General features: G+C 40.7%; 3 protein-coding genes across 3 annotated transcripts; all 3 read right to left on the minus strand.

Annotated features, from left to right (window-relative positions):
* Window positions 1–1,245: 1,245 nt before the first annotated feature.
* Window positions 1,246–3,947, minus strand: LOC134865505 (probable G-protein coupled receptor 148). The gene is made up of 2 exons (XM_063885072.1): window positions 3,514–3,947; window positions 1,246–2,846 (listed from the first exon to the last, which is right to left on the minus strand). Exon 2 carries the CDS (start codon window positions 2,764–2,766, stop codon window positions 1,810–1,812), a length of 957 nt encoding a protein of 318 aa, XP_063741142.1. The 5' UTR covers window positions 2,767–2,846; window positions 3,514–3,947; the 3' UTR covers window positions 1,246–1,809.
* Window positions 3,948–4,159: 212 nt separating this feature from the next.
* Window positions 4,160–6,966, minus strand: mterf4 (mitochondrial transcription termination factor 4). Its single transcript, XM_063885071.1, has 4 exons — window positions 6,874–6,966; window positions 6,020–6,455; window positions 5,705–5,889; window positions 4,160–4,649 (listed from the first exon to the last, which is right to left on the minus strand). Exons 1-4 carry the CDS (start codon window positions 6,898–6,900, stop codon window positions 4,263–4,265), a joined length of 1,035 nt encoding a protein of 344 aa, XP_063741141.1. The 5' UTR covers window positions 6,901–6,966; the 3' UTR covers window positions 4,160–4,262.
* Window positions 6,967–7,460: 494 nt separating this feature from the next.
* On the minus strand, window positions 7,461–17,896 carry pask (PAS domain containing serine/threonine kinase). Its single transcript, XM_063885299.1, has 21 exons — window positions 17,565–17,896; window positions 16,613–16,834; window positions 16,091–16,320; window positions 15,827–15,997; window positions 15,606–15,740; window positions 15,367–15,501; window positions 14,933–15,170; window positions 14,090–14,241; window positions 13,870–13,999; window positions 13,391–13,562; window positions 12,329–12,543; window positions 12,039–12,168; window positions 11,214–11,794; window positions 10,971–11,113; window positions 10,710–10,862; window positions 10,435–10,560; window positions 9,736–9,870; window positions 9,435–9,634; window positions 9,059–9,192; window positions 8,808–8,957; window positions 7,461–8,254 (listed from the first exon to the last, which is right to left on the minus strand). The coding sequence occupies exons 2-21, from the start codon at window positions 16,815–16,817 to the stop codon at window positions 8,082–8,084; spliced, it is 3,708 nt and encodes a 1,235-aa protein (XP_063741369.1). The 5' UTR covers window positions 16,818–16,834; window positions 17,565–17,896; the 3' UTR covers window positions 7,461–8,081.
* Window positions 17,897–18,051: the final 155 nt, after the last annotated feature.

The following is an 18,051-nucleotide window of genomic DNA, read 5'->3' on the forward strand; positions in this document are numbered from 1 at the left end:
CAATGGAAAAGAAAAACATGTATTCGTTCCAAACAACAAGCACAGCTGAAAGGTGATCCCGAGGACAGTGAAAACAGGATGAAACACAGCATGCTTGTTTTTTTCTCTCAGGTGAGGATGAAGGAGGAGCTCGGTTTGGAACAAAGCATGTCACAACTTCCTTACCCTGTTGCAAAATATTTCTCAGAGCTCCCAGCTGAGTTCCCTGAAAGTGTCCAAGATGTTATCAATGATCCAGTTTACACAGTTTTGAAGCATGTGCTTAGGGCCCATTGGGGAGCTTTTGCCCTTTAAACATAGTCTTCTTCTTTATGCAAAATACTATTTAAAGACACACACTTTGTTAGAAACAGGAAACATTCAGGCATTATCAAACCTCATAGAAGTAGGATGTCATGTCTAAATTCAGGTATAACTTCACTGAAAGGTATCAGTAATACAGAATGGAAAATCCAGGAGTTGAGTGACACCTGTAACTCAGAAACTTAAGCACATGGATGAATTGCAAGAATAAAGCATGAGTCATCTTTTACATGGCCATCAGGCACCTGCTGACGAGTCTACTAGAACCAAAACCATGCAATCAGTGAATACCGCAAAGACGTTAAGCCGGGTAAGTGTCTATGTCAAGAGCAAACATGTCCATTAAAAAACTGGTTTTGTCAGTCAATACAGAAAAGAATCAGGCATGTTGTATTATAAGAGCTATGTAATACAACTGCCATTAACACTAATACAACAATGGCAAACAATAGCAAACGTGATTTTGATCCATCTATAGATGTAGTAAGGATGACAATGAGCACCAGGAGCAGGTGTTTAGAGGAAGTGTGAAGAGCCCAGTGGCTTGAAATCAAGCAAATGGTTAGGTGTGCTGCAGTAAGTGCTGTAACGCAGCCCAGTGGACAGACAAATGTGTCCCTCTGCTGTTGGGCTGTTGTACCAGATGACTCACAGCAGACAGAGATAAGTCCCTGTAGCCAGGATGTCTGACTTATCACCATCCATCACACCTTCCTGAATGAGGGAAGGTGTTTTTTTCTCCTCCCTAGTCCCTCAGACTGCAGTCAGTCAGGCATTTGTTAATGATTGTCTTGTACATCTAGTTTAAGACAAACAAGGCTTTGAGAGCAAATAGAGTTAAGTGCTTTGTTACCACAGAAGGGTCATAAAGCTGAGGCTGAATGTCCGGTGCCACATGGCTTTTATTACATAATGATGATAAAAAACACAATTTGGTCACACAATTTAAAACAACGGAGGTCAGCATTGTTTTATTCTGATCCAAACAGCAGTAATGTTGGGTTTCCAGTTTACAATTCTAGTGTAGCCATAATATATATTTTTGAGTGAAGAGGGGCTGGTTTAGTTAAAGTGATAGAAAACATGGACAGGGGAACCACCAGGACTTTAGCTCATGTAATGTTTTTGTGGATGTGGGGATTTTAACAAGCTGAGGAAGAGATTATGTTCTAATTGTTTGACTACTTTTGTCAAAAACTCGGATAAAATGAAGGAATTATTGTGTTTTTCTACAAGAATGACATTGTTTGGAATGTTGATTGTTTTGAAACAGAAGACAATTTGCACCAACAATCTATATATGTTGAATGAATATAGGACATTTGGAAAAAATGCAGGCTATTCAAAATAAATAAGAAATGCACTGAGGAAAATTAGATTAATACTGGCTACTTCCCTTTGCAAACACATCTTTGTTTGTTGTGTGGGAATAGAAAAAACTGTTTAATATGAATATCAAAACTAATTCCATTAGAGAACTTGAAAAATGTACAGTTTGTGATGTCTTCAGGAAACTGTGGTCTGGCCAAGTCTTCGGTGCTGGTGCAGCAGCTGCATCAAAGTGTCAGAGATCTCTCTGTACCTCAGCCCATACAGGTATGGAGCAAACACCCTGGGCAGCAACATGAAAACACACATATTGACAGTGCTGATCCACACACGAACATCCTGACTTATGGCTTTCTCTTGGAACAGGAAGAGTTCCATTGTGAAAACAAAGCCGGGGGCAAAGTAGAGCAGGAGAAGAACTCCGTGAGCTAGCAGCGTGACCCGGGCCCTGGAGAAGCGACTGTGCCAGATGCCATGGGTCCTTGTTACCATATAGAGCTGAATGTAGCAGACAAAAATGAGTAAAGCACAGATAAGTGCAGCTACAAAGAAGTAGATGTGGATCCCCTTCCAGTTATTGGCCTGAATGAAGCCGAGGGAGATGAGGACCAGACAAAAGGCCACCTCATGGGGATTCCCCTTCTCCATCTCGCTCATGATAAGCAGGGTTAAAGGGTACAAAGCAGCCATCACCCACACCCCCGCCAATATGCGGTGGGTGCGGGCAGGTGGAAGAACATCATGATAACGAAGAGGCCAGCGAACAGCAGCGTAGGTGTCGACCACCATCAGGGTGACAGTGAGGATAGCACAGCAGTAGGAGGTGACAGTAATGGCTGTGCCCAGCTCACAAACCAGCCAAGGGATTTGAACTCTCATAGTGTTACAGATGTTGGTGACCATGTTGAGGACAAGATAGACCATGTCTGCTGTCAGGGTGTTGGCCACCAGCAGGTAACGCGTCTCCTGACGCAAAGCACGGGACAAAAAAATGCATGCCACGAGAACAGGGTTGGCTAACAATGTGGCAACAGTGACCACTGTGGTGGGGATGAAAAAGTATTCCAGGTGCCACCGCCGCAGGCTCTCCAACCACTCCCCGGTGAGGTTTGAAATAAGCAATGAAGACGTCATTATCTTTTGATAGTTGCAGGCACAGTTGCTGTGACTGAGCTGTGGTGTGTGGTGTGTTGATTACTTCCTCCAGCAGCCTTCTGGTAATGAAAAGACCAAAGATTAATATCAACGTTCAGGCAGGGCCACCTTCAAAACGCAAAAATGTAATGCATGCATCACGCATGTCTAGTGTATAAGTATAGAGACTATTCTATGTAAGGCTATAATTGTATGTATTATATTAGTGGTTTACCAGATTAAGGAGTGTAAAAAGTCAAAATGATAACATTTTGAACTTAAAATAATACATGGTATTGTGTTGAAAGCTCATGCACTGCTTTGCATATAGACGATTTGACCACATAATTCAAATATGGGTGTACAGTAACATACTCTGTCCTTTCACTTTTATGTTGAACATGTCAACAATTCTGTCGGTGAAAAAAAACCATTAGAAATAACCTAAAATAAACATCCTGTGTCAATCAGCTTTCTAATCTTAATGACTAAAAAACCTTTTTTTTACTATGAAGAGATGGAGCACTCATCAACACTGAGCCTATCTTTTTACTTGTATTTACCATGTCTAACCCTTTTGGCCCAACACTGTATTTAGTTATATATACACAAAATAGCATTTTGGAATAATATAATCATGATAACTGTAACACTGCCATCCCTTGAGATAAAACTGAAATTCACTTGTTCTGACAGTCAGACACACATACAAACAGATTATTGATTGAGCATCGTACGTTTTCCTACCTGATTTCCCGAACAGAAAAACCTCTCTGTGTTGCACATCCATTGGGCAATCGCGCTTCAATAAATCAATAGATGCTTTGCATTACTCCTCTCACTCGCTGGCCTTATCTGCTCCACTCTTTGTTTACTCTGCAAGATACTACAAGGACGGAGAAAGCTAAAACCACTTGGCAGTCACATAGAAACAGGTTGGAGCTTTCATACTCTGCCCCTCCTGCTGTCACTTTATCAGGGATTTCTAACCAAATTGCTTCATATCTGATGTAGCTTAATATGATTTGAGAACCAAGTATATTCTATTGTTAAAATTCACATTAAGCATCAAGACAACTAAGCCTCTAAACTTGCTTTGTGGAGCCACTTAAGGAAAGAATATATGGTAGAAAATGTTCACACACAAGAGTTATAACTATTATAAAATAGTCTTGGTCTTTCAGCCTGAACGTCACACTGATGTCATCTCATTCTGTAGTCTGGGGCCCCTGAGATCAACCCAATAAATCAACTTTAAACTGAGGGGTTTACTGGGGGGTGCATGAAAAAAGAGAACAAGCTATGTAACAACAACTGCAACATTTTCTCCATGTGTGTTCTAGATAATAATTTTCTATAGTACCTAATTACAATCCAGAAGTCATCAACCTGATAACAGGAAACATTTTATTGGATCATGTATCACCATCACATATGTCATTTCTCTATTCATCTAACTTCCACTTTAAATTGGTTTTCCCACTCCCAGTGTTCTGTTATCTCTTTCTCTTCTTCCTGTATCCACTTTTCCCTCCAGTCTCCTCATCTTCTTCATCCTCTTCTTCATCATCATCACTATCAGCTTCAATGTTCCCCTGCAGCTGCTCCTCCTCCAGCCATTCTCTCGCCATCAGTCTCTGAAACACCTCATACTCCTCTGCTGATGCGTTGGCAACATTTGTGAGGAAAGTGTCCTGGTCAAAGTGGAGGATGCTGTCCAGTTTGGGGTTGATGATCATGGTCTGTCCCTTCTTGTCGGGGGTTTGATACAGGCCCCTGCGCTCCAGAAAACAGTGTCGACAGCGCACCTCCTCCAGAGTGTAACGAAACAATCTGGACTTCACCATCTCCGCCTGTTTGATCCCCATTCGGAAGTAGACGTACTGGGGAGAGATGAGTTAATACATGCTGTTACCAACAACAAACAGTTTGAAATAATAAAATATGGATGAAATAATGCTTGCTGTTTCAGTGGAACATTGTACTTAAGCCAAATTGGAACAACTCAACAGATACATGGCTATATGGCATTAATCTGATTATTTGTGGCTGGTTTTATTTCTTTGTTTATGTTGTAGTTGAGTTTTTCAGTTTTCTTGTGACTGCATCTTAATCAGGTCTCTTAGAAACAAGCTGATAATGTCAATTAGACTAACTGATGAATACAGATTAAATAAATAAGAAAGCATGACATAAGCACACAAGCTGAAATTAACTAGGTTTCATTCTGTAAAAACAGCGAAGTCAAACCACATGTAGAGTTTAATAATGACCACCAGAGGGAGTACTACATCAGCATCCTAACTACTTAGAATGCTTAGAGTGAATTATTTTTACACCCCAAAAAAAGATCAGATTAGATCGTACAAATGATTGGCTTCAGGTGTGCTGTTGATGGACACTATTGTCCCAGAATGCATTAAATGGTTGAGCTGTCCCGCCAATAATGAAATTATGAATGATGATAAAGGTGCTACAGGAACACTTCTAATCAAATAGGACATCTTTGGGGGGAAAAGGTTTTCTGTTTGAGCATAACAAAATATCTCTTGAATAGGCTACTAAGAGGGAAAGTAAATATTCCACACAGCATGTAATTATTATATAGTTTGAATTACGCAATCTGTGTGAACAACAAGGGTATTGTATATTTTAGTAGTACTGCTGCCTTTCATCTGATGTATGGTCAGGTTTGAGGAAATTAATATATTGGCTGTTCACTATGAGACCAGGATTTTGCTATTGGACCTGCTGAATGTCCCCATAAATATTGATTTAAATTTGTCTTACAATTTATGTTTTTTTTATCAGCGTGAATACAGATGTATCAGTCACTCGATTTAAATGATAACAGCTTAAAAAAAATAAAAGGCCCATCACAATGTGTGCAAAGCCAATGGTGATGTCTTCAAATTCTGTTTTGCCCCAAAATACTCACCTGAAATTTGTACTCCAGCTGCCCCCTGTCTTCCAGTACAACGGCAGGACTATCCCTGAGGAGGTCTGTGACCTGCTGGAAAGTAAACAGGCACTTCTCCTTGAGGAACAGCACCACATTTTTTACTGTCTTCACAGGCACAGTCAGGATCTGGGGGTAATGGGACACCACTCTCTGAAGACTGCCTAATAGGGGAAATAAGGAAAAATAGAAATGGAATTATCCTTCAAAACCCAAAATATTAAGTACTCTGAACATGTTGTATGTCAAGCTAAAGCAATGCTTTAACCAACTGCACAAAGATCATGATCTTACCTTCAACTAACCCTAGTTTCCGCATGTTGCCTATGCGCTGCTGAAACTGCGATTCCGTGACAGTGTAAAGTTCAGGACATTTTTCCAGAATTTTCTGCACACTGGAAGGATTGAGGCCCAAGACGAAAAGAGCTGTGAGAGTTGACAGAGCATGTTTGGAAGTACTTGTTCCTCTGAGTTTGGAGGTGGCCTCGTACATCTGCTCTGCCTGAGAGTCTGTGAATCCCATATCAACCAGAGACGGTAGGGACAGCTCTGTGACTGGCTGCCTAGACAGAGGATTTAGCTCACGGTCGTGTAGTGTTGGCTGGAGAGGGCCATGGCTGGTGGAGGAACACAACAATCTGCCCCCAGTACACAGAGGCTGGAGCAAGCATCTCCCAAACTGAAGTGGACTGAATACAGAAGTGGCATTCCTCAAAGTCCACCGAAGAACCTGTAAAAAATAAAATCATGATTATAAGTTCAAGTTTACCGTCATGTACACAGTTGTATTCAAATGCAATGAAATGAAATGCATCTGGTTTGTCTCTCTCACACTCATTATAATACACAAACAACTGTTACGATATGTCCCGCTTTTATTTCTTATTGTACAATTATGGTGAACAGCCAGAACAGGACAATGACCCCTGTTACTGGTGGAGAGAACATACGTAAACAGAACAGATGAACTTAATGTAATATCGTTAGCATAAGTTAGCAAACATGAAGGTTATAGCGGGAATGTGTGGACTGTCAGTTGTTTCTTCCACATGTGTTTTGCAAGCAGTTAAGTATGTTAAAGATTCACAAAATAACTATATTATTTTAAGTTGCTTTAATAGAAATATCGGGATTTGTAGCTGATTTACCTGACTCGCTGCAACTCGGGTACCCATGCTTGTCCGTCGCTTATAAACGTCCGTCTTTCAAGCGCAGCAAAGGATAGAGGACAAACGTTCCGCTGTGCTCTGCTTTGAATCTTGTTTATACCAATTCGTTTTTAAACAGGAGATTTCCAATACCATTGTAGTAATACAATGTAGCATTGATATTTAGTCATGAGAGCCCATTCTATTGAACGTATTAAACAATTCTGGGAGATTTAAATTATGAAAATGTGGATATTTCATAAAAATATTCATAGAAAATACAAGATATCGGATACATATATTTGGAAACACTGGGTCAGATGACATGGAAGATATTGAAAACTGTTTTAATGGAATTCATCTTCTATTTAAATGGTCATTTATTTTTTATTTATTAATGTTGTTTGTTTTTAATCTGTGAAGCTCACTGAGAAAAACGTCTTTTGTGATATTGGGCTATAGAAATAAACTTTGATTTGATTTAGAAAATGAATACTAACAGCTGCATAAAGCAATTCAAATAGGTTATCAGTGTTAGCATGACAAAAATGAAAAAGACGTTCTTCAGTTCTGATCAACAGGCAAGCCTTTAATTATTTAAAAAGTAATAACATTTGTGGTCAAATATTTATTAATGTATACAAATAAATAGATAAAATATTGTAAATTTACTTACAAGTATAGATAAAAACATATTAAAATCAGCAACATAAAACAGACACAGAAGCTAAATCAGTCAAACAATTCAATTTGACTCGCTCAAGTTCTCTGTGTGGTTCCTCTGAGGTAACAACTTAAGGTTGGGATCACTTGTCAGTTTGGGTGGCAAAGCTGGATCCCAGTTAACCATCACTATGTTTCAATGCCTCACATTTTTTCTAAATTTGAAGAATAAACTAAACAATTACAATGAAAAGGGGAAAACAAACATACATCATGATGGTTTCACTTTGTTTTGCTATCAGAAATTACTTGTATGTCAAACAAGGACATTTTGATCAACATCTGGATATTCATTAAACTTGGTACTAAGCTGTGTATCATTTATAAAGGGAAAGGACCATTTGTCTCTTAATGACTACTGGCTGGACGGTAGTGTAGGATTATGTCTCCGGAGTAAGAAAAGCCTTCATTTCTTCATTTTGAACTTCGTGTCACATTAAATGTCGGACCGATGGTCAGGATGCCACTCCCTTTGAACTCGGTATTCAATCTTCATGGAGGTACTTCTGAAGCTCTGTTTCCAGGGCCACCATTGACAACCTGTCATCCTCATCTTCCTCCTCCTCCTCATCATCAGGAAGAGTCTCATCATGTCCACCAGGGAACAAGCCTTGACCGATGAACGCTTCCTGGTTGGAGTCCTGGTGCTGCGGTGAGCCTGTTAGAAAAAGGAAGGAGGACATGAGCTGCCTTAAATTTGAAAATAGCTTCACATTTGTTTGGTATTTATATTATTTGATTTGAGACAAATATAGTCTAAGATATTTTATATTGTTGTTGTGACTTTTCCTAGTTTTAAAAGCTGATTATACTAAAGTAATTTCATTTTCTGAGCCTAAAAGACTGTTGAAGCTGTTCTATTATTTGACTTCACCCACTTAGTCATTATATCTGCATCACTGATGATTATAAATCAATTCATTAAACTCATTTCTTAAATATAACTTGAAAGCACAAACAGTTCACCCTACAATATTGATAGAGGTATTGATTTAAAAATGTTATATTTTATTTTCTCCATGTCACCAAGCCATAACGCATATTTCTTTAAAGCATGGTGGGAAAGTTATGGAGAATTATACCTTGGATGTAAAGCAAATAACTAACAAATATTTCTAAATGTGCAGAGGAAAGGGTTGAACAAGTACAGGTGGAGATCAAATCTGAAGTAGAAAACACGGTCGGCCATTGTCAGTGTTAAGAGTACTCACTGCAGCTCTCAGATTCAGGCACCACTTCTGTCCAGCTGTACTCTGCCATGGAAATCGGCTGGCTGATCCAGGACTGCAGCAGCAGCTGGTCCAGAGTCATTCTCTGAGCGGGGTCAGGGTGCAGCAGCCCACATAACACATCATGCAGCTCTGAGAGTCGACAGAGAAATGTAAACAAAATAAAGAGTGATTTTTCTGAGAGACAGTGAATGAAAACCATGTACAGACTCCAGTGAAGAACAGCAGTTTACCTGGGGAGAGGGGGAAGGGAGGCTTCAGTTTGGCCTCCAGGATCTCTTCAACACCACAGAAAGGGTTCTCACTGAAAAGCAGAGTGTAGAGCAATACACCCAGAGACCAAATCTCCAGCTCGGGACCCGCATAGCTAGGAGACAATGAACAAGGACATAAACAACAATTAAAATAAGCTTTTACTTGGCAATAAGAATACACATTGAAGTATTTTATCTGCCAGTTGATTTAGTGTCTGTGTAAAACATGTACAACTGTACATTTACAATCAATATTTCCTTGAGGAAACATAGTTCAATTCATGTTTAATTCTATTAAATGTTTAAGTGAAAAGGAACAAACATCACTTGTCATTCTCAGGTATCATGTACGTACGGATTTCCCCGGATCACTTCTGGGGAGCAATACTCCAGTGTGCCACAGAAATTGTAAAAGAGCTTCCTTGGAGCCATCATCGCAGCAGAGCCAAAGTCTATCAGGCGGATGTGGAAACACGTGTCGATGATGATGTTTTCGTCTTTTATGTCCCTGTGAAGGATGTCCTTAGACCTCAGATAGAAGACGGCAGCCACTAGCTGGAAAGAGACAGAACCTCCAGTTAAGCAAGTAACAAAAGAACGCATCTCATTTCAGAGACTATTCTCCGGTAAATGGATTTTTATGCCCGTGTTCAAACCTGTCTGAAGATGTAGCTGGCCAGGGGCTCATCCAGCCGTGGCTGCATGTCTATGAACTCAAAAAGGTCCAGACCATCTCCATGTTTCTCCATCACCATCTGGAAGTAGCTCCCATTCTCAAACACCTCCAGCACCTAGTAGTAGACACACATACAGAATAGGATGAGCAAAATAGTCAAGCAAAAAAATATGAAGGATCTTACAACTCATTTCCCTTACACCTGACTTATCAAAAAGCTCCTTTGATGTCCATTAATGACAAAATGGCACATTTTAATTATTTTTCAGATGTTTATCCCTTAACATGCCAGTTTGCTTACATTAATCCACTGTTCTTTCTTATTTAAAAAGAAAAATACCACCAAATCTGTAGAGGAAACCTAGAAGTAACCCTAACTCTAACCAAGGAAAATAATGCTAAACTTGGGGAAATGGTTCACTCTGTTGGAGAATAGAAAACAACTACAATTTTGTGTCCAGGGCTCTAAATTGAAAATCTTATATAAAAGAAGGAACTATTTTATGGTGTAATAGCTATAGGATCAGAAAATGTGGTTTAAATGGGGGCATTTTTAACCTTTAGGGTCAATTTCTTTAGTTAGACTGTTTATTATTTACTTAGTAGCAGAGGTAACATTAACCAAAATTATCTAAATATTTTGGCAAAAAACATCCCTCCCATGGCAGAGTGCAGTGACCTTGACTATGTTGTGGTGCTGAACTCGTGTCAGTATGGCGATCTCCTGGCTGACTCGCCCCAGCATCGGGTCATCTACCCAGCAGTCCTTCACTATCCTGGTCTTGCTAATAAACTTCACTATCACCTGCAAAATAAAAAAGAAACACATCATCCAAACAGTCATTTACATTCCCAGATCTAATGTTTTATCTTCTTAACGGTTGAAATACTTTCACATATAAATAGTGTCGCTGTATAAATATGAGATTGCGTTCATGTGAAAGGTTTTCTTACTTCTAGTCCATCACAGCGCTTTATTGCCTTCCAGACAAATCCAAAAGCTCCTTTACCCACAGCTTTAAGAGGCTGGTACACTTCTTCAAACTGTCCGTCACAGGCCCGTGACTGATCCAGGTCCATGGTGGTGTGTAAACCCTCGCCAATCCTCTGAAACGAGGAAGGCAGTAAATAATTAAGAGATGCAGAATGACACTTTTTACATTTTTATAAAGAAATGAGTGCCATCCTAACTTATTATTAGAGTTTCTCACTGACCTCTCCAAGACTGGCTCTTGATTGGTTGTGCAGTGATCGATCTGTTTGCATGAGTGTCCCCTGGTAGCCAGGCCTCCCCATCCACACACAGAACATGGAGCTTCCATCAGGGAGGTCGGTCCGGCACACATCACACTGCACATCTGGAGAAAAAACAAGGTGGCGGTTAAAGCCTTTTAGCTCTGTCGAACACAAGGTGTGCATTTCTGAGGGAAATGGATCAACAGCTGGGTCAGTACCAACCTACTCTTGTGCCATCTCTGTGGTACGCACTTCCGACGTATCGGCCCTCAAGTATCGGAGTCGTGTCCGAGGATGATGTGTGTCTGTTCACCTTCTGTTTCTTAGGAGTGGAGGTGGCAGGAATGTCCGTCATCGGCTGCATCCCACCATTCGCTGGCACGGAGAACTCTTGGCCCTTTTCTTTTTGAATTAAAGACAGAGCTCCCCACTGGTCCTGCTCGCCCTGGTTGTTTTCTTCTTGCTCTTTACTTCTGGCCTCTACATCAGCGTTCCCAGTCCCAACAGGTTGCTCTTCCTGGTCGGACTCTACCAGGCATGGGGAGGGTGTACGCAGCAGCTCGGCTGTGTCACAGGATATCATGGAGGGCTGGTTATCCTCATTGTACGCTCCACCGCTGAGGACCTCTACACTGGCGCTCAGATCTAAGTTGGCGAGGGCCTGGGTCACCAGATCACCGTTGCTGTTGAGGTCCAGGAAACAGCTGACTGAGTCCACTATGTGTGCTGAACGAGAGTCGTCCACCTGGCCCGGATCAGAACCACAATGGCCGGCAAACTTTTCACAGAAGCCAGAAGAAGACCTGGGAAATGGTTTCAATAAATTAGTGACAAAGAAATGATGCCACTAGGTTGGCAAGCGTCAGTTTTGACCTACATCAGTGGCTCCGGGCCTGTTATTGAAGTGAAAAGTTATCCAGTCCAAAATAGATTACTTTGTGGTTATCATGGAAGGATTCCATGCAGAAAAGATTAATGCTAGTATATTTTGGTGATAAAATATGGCCAATAAAATGTCTTTAGACCAAGAAAAACTTCCACCCTCACCTGCTCTCTAGTGAGATGACCTCAAAGCTGGATTCCTGGAGGACAGAGGCACATGAGCGATGGTCTTTGCCTACATCAGGAGAGGGGTCATAAACTCTGCAAACAGCATGTCCCTTCTGACTGGGAGTGTCTAAAGAGGTAAAAAACAAACAAACAAACAATATAAATACAGTTATTTTTTCAAACAAATCATATAGTGTTTCTCTTTGGGGCTTGTGTTTACTGTTAATCAGAAATGATGTGAAAACTGTAATTTAGAAATAGTTATTCACAGTTTGGCGACATCATACCTGGGATCACTTTGATGGCAGGGTGATTGTTTCTCTGAACTTCTGGGTTATGGTGTGGTGGGTCAGTGGGAACCAGGCAGTAAGTCGTTTCTTCAGGAGGTTCCAACCAGGCGAATGTCTTGAGGAGCGCCTCAGTGGTATCATTAACGTCTTGCTGGCTGCTGCAGAGAGCAACCTGGGCCGCCTCCTCCATCAGCTCTGTGGTGTCATCAGCCCTGAGGAAGGAAGTATTTCCAGACCAGTCTAATAAGAATATAATGACATTTTGCTGTGATCACAAATGCAAACAGAGAGAATGTTTAAACTTTAGCTTATGATCAGTGCATTTATATTTCTGACTCAATATAAAGCTGTGACACTATTTGACCAACAGATGGCAAAAGAGGGGAGCATTAATATATTGCAAACCTGAGTCTTCATCTCCCATTATCACAACAGGATCATTTGTTTATGTTCTCAACGACAGAACCATTAACGAAAAAAAAAACCTGACCCCAGGATGCAACACCTAAACCACCATGGACTGTACCGAAGGTTTAGAAAACTTTGTGCAAGAAAAGTCCAAGGGATAAACCTTTGAACGCTATCATTTACAGAGTGTCTCTACTTGCTGGTAAACACACAGCTAGAGTTGTTGTGTTTTTATATTTGCTGCGGGGCACATTAAATATACATGCAGTCTGCTGCTCTTAGGTCCCTGGATATTGCTACAGCAGCTTTTGTCTACACGAGTATTTGTAAAAAAAATACAAAGAATACAAACATTTGGTCCTCAAATAATTCTAATGCCTGCTGGAACACCATTTTCTGTGCAGGTTAAACAAGGTTATGTTGCAGTAGTTTATTATGCTATAGCTATGGGGGGGGTTTGGCAGATCGTACCGGACAGGGAGGCTGCAGCGAAAGCCCTGCCGCCCCAGGTCCAAAGCTAGGTTTTGATGGGCTACAGTAGGTTAGCGTCAGCAGACCTGAGGTGACGGGTCGGGGTGTGTCGTGTATAAAGTCATTGATTAAAAAGAAGGTTTAGATAGCTTAGGAAAGAACTTTGGGATTGCTGCTTACATGTGTACTCGTGTGGAGGTGACAGCAGGAGGAGAAAGAGTCGACAAAATGCTCCCCGGTTTCTCCAGCCTGCAGTTCGTCCCGGTGAAGATCCGGCCTCTGCCTCTGGAGGTTCTTTCCAGGACAGCCTGATGCACCATGGCCATATCACCGGCCACCAGCGACGAAGGGTCTACGGTTTGAGAGATGGGAAGAAGTATTGAATCTCACAGTTGAAAAAAAAAAGACACACACAACAGGAATGAATCCAGAGTGCTGAGAGGTGCATTTGGGAAAAAGGCCTGATTAGACAAATCAGATATTCTAAAAACAAATTAATCCGGGTATGTTTTTTTTAATTCACAGTTCATAGCAGGGTTTTTTAAGTCTGGCACTAACTAAGCCACCTCACCTCAAAGCTTGAAAACATATCGTTTATACTGATGACCAATTGTGAAGCTGCCATCTTGTACACATCACAAACACAGAAAAATGCTCACCATATTTCCCCGATACTTTGGATGAGGCTTTACTTTTATTAGCCTCTGCTTGAGAATCGGAGAAGGAGCTGGTCTTTCTGTCCGAGTCAGACATCCACCCGTAGAAACCGGGCATCAGAAAAGTGACACTCTGTGGAGGACAGAGCAACGAGACAGAAGTGAGAGTTGGCACGGTGGTCAATCCAAAACAGCCTCGTTCAGGCCGGTCACGCTGGCTGACCTTTCTCATCAGCTCGTCCTTGTCGTAGCCAAACAGACTGAGGGCGAGATGGTTGTGGATGCTGTAGATCGAGCCGTCGGGGCTGAGCAGGAGGAGACCGCTGGGAGGAGCAAACGCCCAAACAGTTCCAGAGTACTCCAGCGCAGGGCCTTCTGTAAGAGTGGAGACGAGTTGAAAAAGCACAAGAAGTTACTAGCAGTTATTACAATGTGTATTATTTTGGATATCGGAAAGGTTCAAAATGCAAATATCTATTAATAACGGGTATGAGGATGCAATTCAACTAACACATACTGCAGTGGGTGGACATGTAGACAACATGAAATAAAAACAGGATTTTAATTTATTTTGTATTTTTTTAACATCCACACAATTTCCAAACCTCATGAGGAAAATGTCATTTTTATCTGAAAAATGTAAAATCACCAAATTTGGAGATGCATGGTTTTCATGATAGTGACAATGGCACATCTCTTTTTATATTCATTTCATGTCGCATCGTACTATTATTTTAACTAAATACAAATTGGCATAATGAGGGGCCATTTCTCTCGACATTAAATAACTATGTTAATGTTGATTAATGGCATTTAAATAAAAACCTAACTTTCTTTCAGTCCTTGACAGCTTCTTAAAATGCTCTTTATATTTCTATAAGCATTTACCATTATCTTGTCGGTGCTCTGTATATTTTTCTTATAACAAAAGGCTGAAGAGTTTACTGCAGGGTGTTTAGTGCTAAAGACAGTAGATAATTCACTGTTTCTCCAGGAAATATATTGAGTGTTTTTAATTCCTCTTTGATCAGGCATTGACTCTTTAAAACAAAACTAAACACCTTACCAGAGGACGGCTCTTCAGGATTTGAGCCGTCTGACTTGCACACAGATGTGTTGAGGGAAGAGTGTGGCTGATTGTCCTGTGTATTTGATCTTTCCGGACTCTCTGTTGGGCAGATGCAACCACTCCCATTGCTTTGATTTTGGGGCCTCCCACATGCCACTGCCCCCTGAAGTTTGACACACAGGGGGACTGGAGCAGCCCCTCTGCTTTTCCCACACACTTTCTGAACCCTCAGCATCTGAAAAAAGGATGAGAAATGAAGTTTAATGATGACATGCTTACAGAAATACCTGCGCTTAAAACGTCAAGGGATATCATGTTTTTTTCTGTGTTCCTGAAAGGTCTGAGAAGCACAACGGTAAACAGAAACTTGAAAGCAAAGATTAAAAAGAGCTTCCCTGAGCTGAATCAGAGCGTTTTTAAAGTGTTCTTACTTTTGGCAACGCATTACTGTGCAGGGGGATTTGTAAAGAGGGGATTAGCTCCTTCACAGACACTCCTTTTAACTCGTCTGGATGGTGGTATCCATGGAGATGGGCAAACGCCAAGTCACAGGTTAGGATACTGCCCTAGAAATGACATCAAAAGTAAAGCAAAGAGTTAGAAATGGTTATATTGTGGATAAGGAGCATTCAGTTGAAGCAGGCAGGAATTCTTGTGAACATGTACTTACATCTTGTGAGAAGGACAGAACGGCTGACACCCATTCCACACTCTCCATCATTACTAGCCAGGGCTCGTCCTCTTCTGACCATCTGTGGGTACATACTGACACTGGCACCTCTCCAGATGAGGTCACAACATCCACCTACAGGAAAAGTAGCATGTTATACATACAAAACACCCAGACTTATTATCTTTTCAAGTGTTTTGTTTTTTTTGCATATTACATACCACTTTTCCAGACACAGCGGCAACAGTTCCATCCACGAGCACAAAATCTTCTTCCAACGCTTCCTCTAAGATCTGACTGGTTTTCTTCAAGATACAGGACAGCTTTTTTCCAATCAGTTCATTGGTGGAGCACTCAAACAGTTTGCAGGCCTGTTCATTTGCTGACAAAATCTGAAAAAGAAAAGGTAGACACATTTACAGTGCATGCTTTAGACAGAGTACTGACCAATTCTGGGCATCCCCCAATCGTCCCACGAACAGTACCTTTCTGGTTTTATGGTCAACCGTAAAAATGACTTTATTAGGGTTGATTGCAGATGGAGATCCCGACAGGCCAAAATCTTCAGAGATAAGCTGACTGAATAAGTTTTCCTCGGTCTCTGACTTGGTGGACGGGTGTGGCAGGGAGACAGCAGAATGTTGGGAGCCGGGATGTAAACTAGAGATTTGAAGGTTTCTTGTTGCAACAGATGTGCAAACATTACGATTTTCACCTGCAAGGACAGAAATTGGGGGAAAATATTTAGAAAACAAGCACTTTCTCCCACCCAACACATATTATTATGTTATAGTAGCCAAAGGTGAATGTTAAATTAAATTGAATGACCACAGAAAATAAAACAAAAATGTAAAATATTCAACCTATTTTAATAAAAGCAAAAATGCAATTGTACTTTTTGGGTCATTTTTTGTGGATATTTATTAAAGGACAAGTTATTATCATATATATGGATTAATGTGTGTTGAATGATTGATCCTGTTAGTTTCACCATCTGTTACACTCACCTCTCAAAGAACCAGGATCATTTCCCCGTTGCAATGCCCAAAGGTTCCTCTTGTACATCGGTCTCTGAGAACATGGGTAGGACTTATTGAGGTCAAAGTCATCCTCCAGTAGATCAGAGTAGAGGCCCGGCACCACACAGATTGTTTCTCCTTTAGACCTGTTCCTCTGGCCGCCCCCAAAGCCAGCCTCAGATGACAGCGCCATTGCTGTTAGTTATCCAGCTGGGATTCACAAGGAATGACCCATAAAGACAGAATTAATGGATGGCAACATTGTAAATGTGTTAGTAGAGGTGGTAGAAGTACTCAGATCTTGTATTTTACAAAAAGTAGAACTACCAGTGTAAGAATACTCTGTAACAAGTAAAAGTCCTGCATTCAAAATGTTTCTCAAGTAAACAATGGGTATTATCATCAAAATATACCTAAAGTACTGCATAAGTACTCATTATGCAGATCCCATTTCAGAACAATATATAGGCTATTACATGTTTTGACTATATTTATTGATGCATTCATGTTTTTATGTGTTGGATTAAAGTGCAGCTAGTTTTAATGACTTTGTATTCTGCAGGGTAGCTTTTGAATGATACTACAGGTGTAACTAAAGTCTTATTTAAGTGTTGAATATATTTCACATCATTAATCCAAATCTGCAAAGTAACTAAAAGCCATTAAATTAATGCTGTGGATTACAAGGATACAATTTACCTCTGAATTGTAGTGGGGTAGAAGTATAAAAGTAGGAAAACATTGAAATACTAAAGTAAAGTATCTCAAAATTGTACTTAGCTAAGTACAGCACTTGAGTACATATACTTAGTTACTTTAAACCACTAAAGGTTAGCTAATTACCACAGGTAGTCAACAGAAAAAAATGTGCCAAGTTCATAACATAGGATTTGCTTAGGTATTGGCGTCCGATTTGTAAAAGTAAGACCGAAACACTCACCCCAACACGTAGGAATAAACCAAGCAGCTTCTGTTCTCTATCAGGCCGCAGCCGTTTCAGTTGATGGTGGTTGACAAGGTAACGTTACCTCCCCTGAGCTGCCTGGCTAACTAGCCATCTGCTAACATTAAACAAACAAAACGATGATGTCGTGCGGTGTTTGGATCGGAAACGTCGCCTCTGCAATTTCAACAACTGTATTCCAAGTTGACGTAGCTGTGTCGTTAGCACTCCTTTAGCACCATTCTAGCAGGTTAGTTAAGTTAGAAATAATGATATTTAAACAAATTCACGAATCGTTACTCCAGCAGTTGTTTTTGTAAACCGCGGGCTTCCAGCTGCAGCCGAGTAGATTCAAGGAAGTCCCGTCAAGCCAATCAAATGTCACGCTTCTGAACAAGAACACCTCATTGGATGATTCGCTAGAAACGCCCGCCTTTGTATCCATAGAAACCATGTAACAAAAACAACCACATAAGATTAAAAT

The sequence above is a fragment of the Eleginops maclovinus genome, chromosome 6 (assembly GCF_036324505.1).
Source record: "Eleginops maclovinus isolate JMC-PN-2008 ecotype Puerto Natales chromosome 6, JC_Emac_rtc_rv5, whole genome shotgun sequence".
Lineage (NCBI taxonomy): Eukaryota > Metazoa > Chordata > Actinopteri > Perciformes > Eleginopidae > Eleginops > Eleginops maclovinus.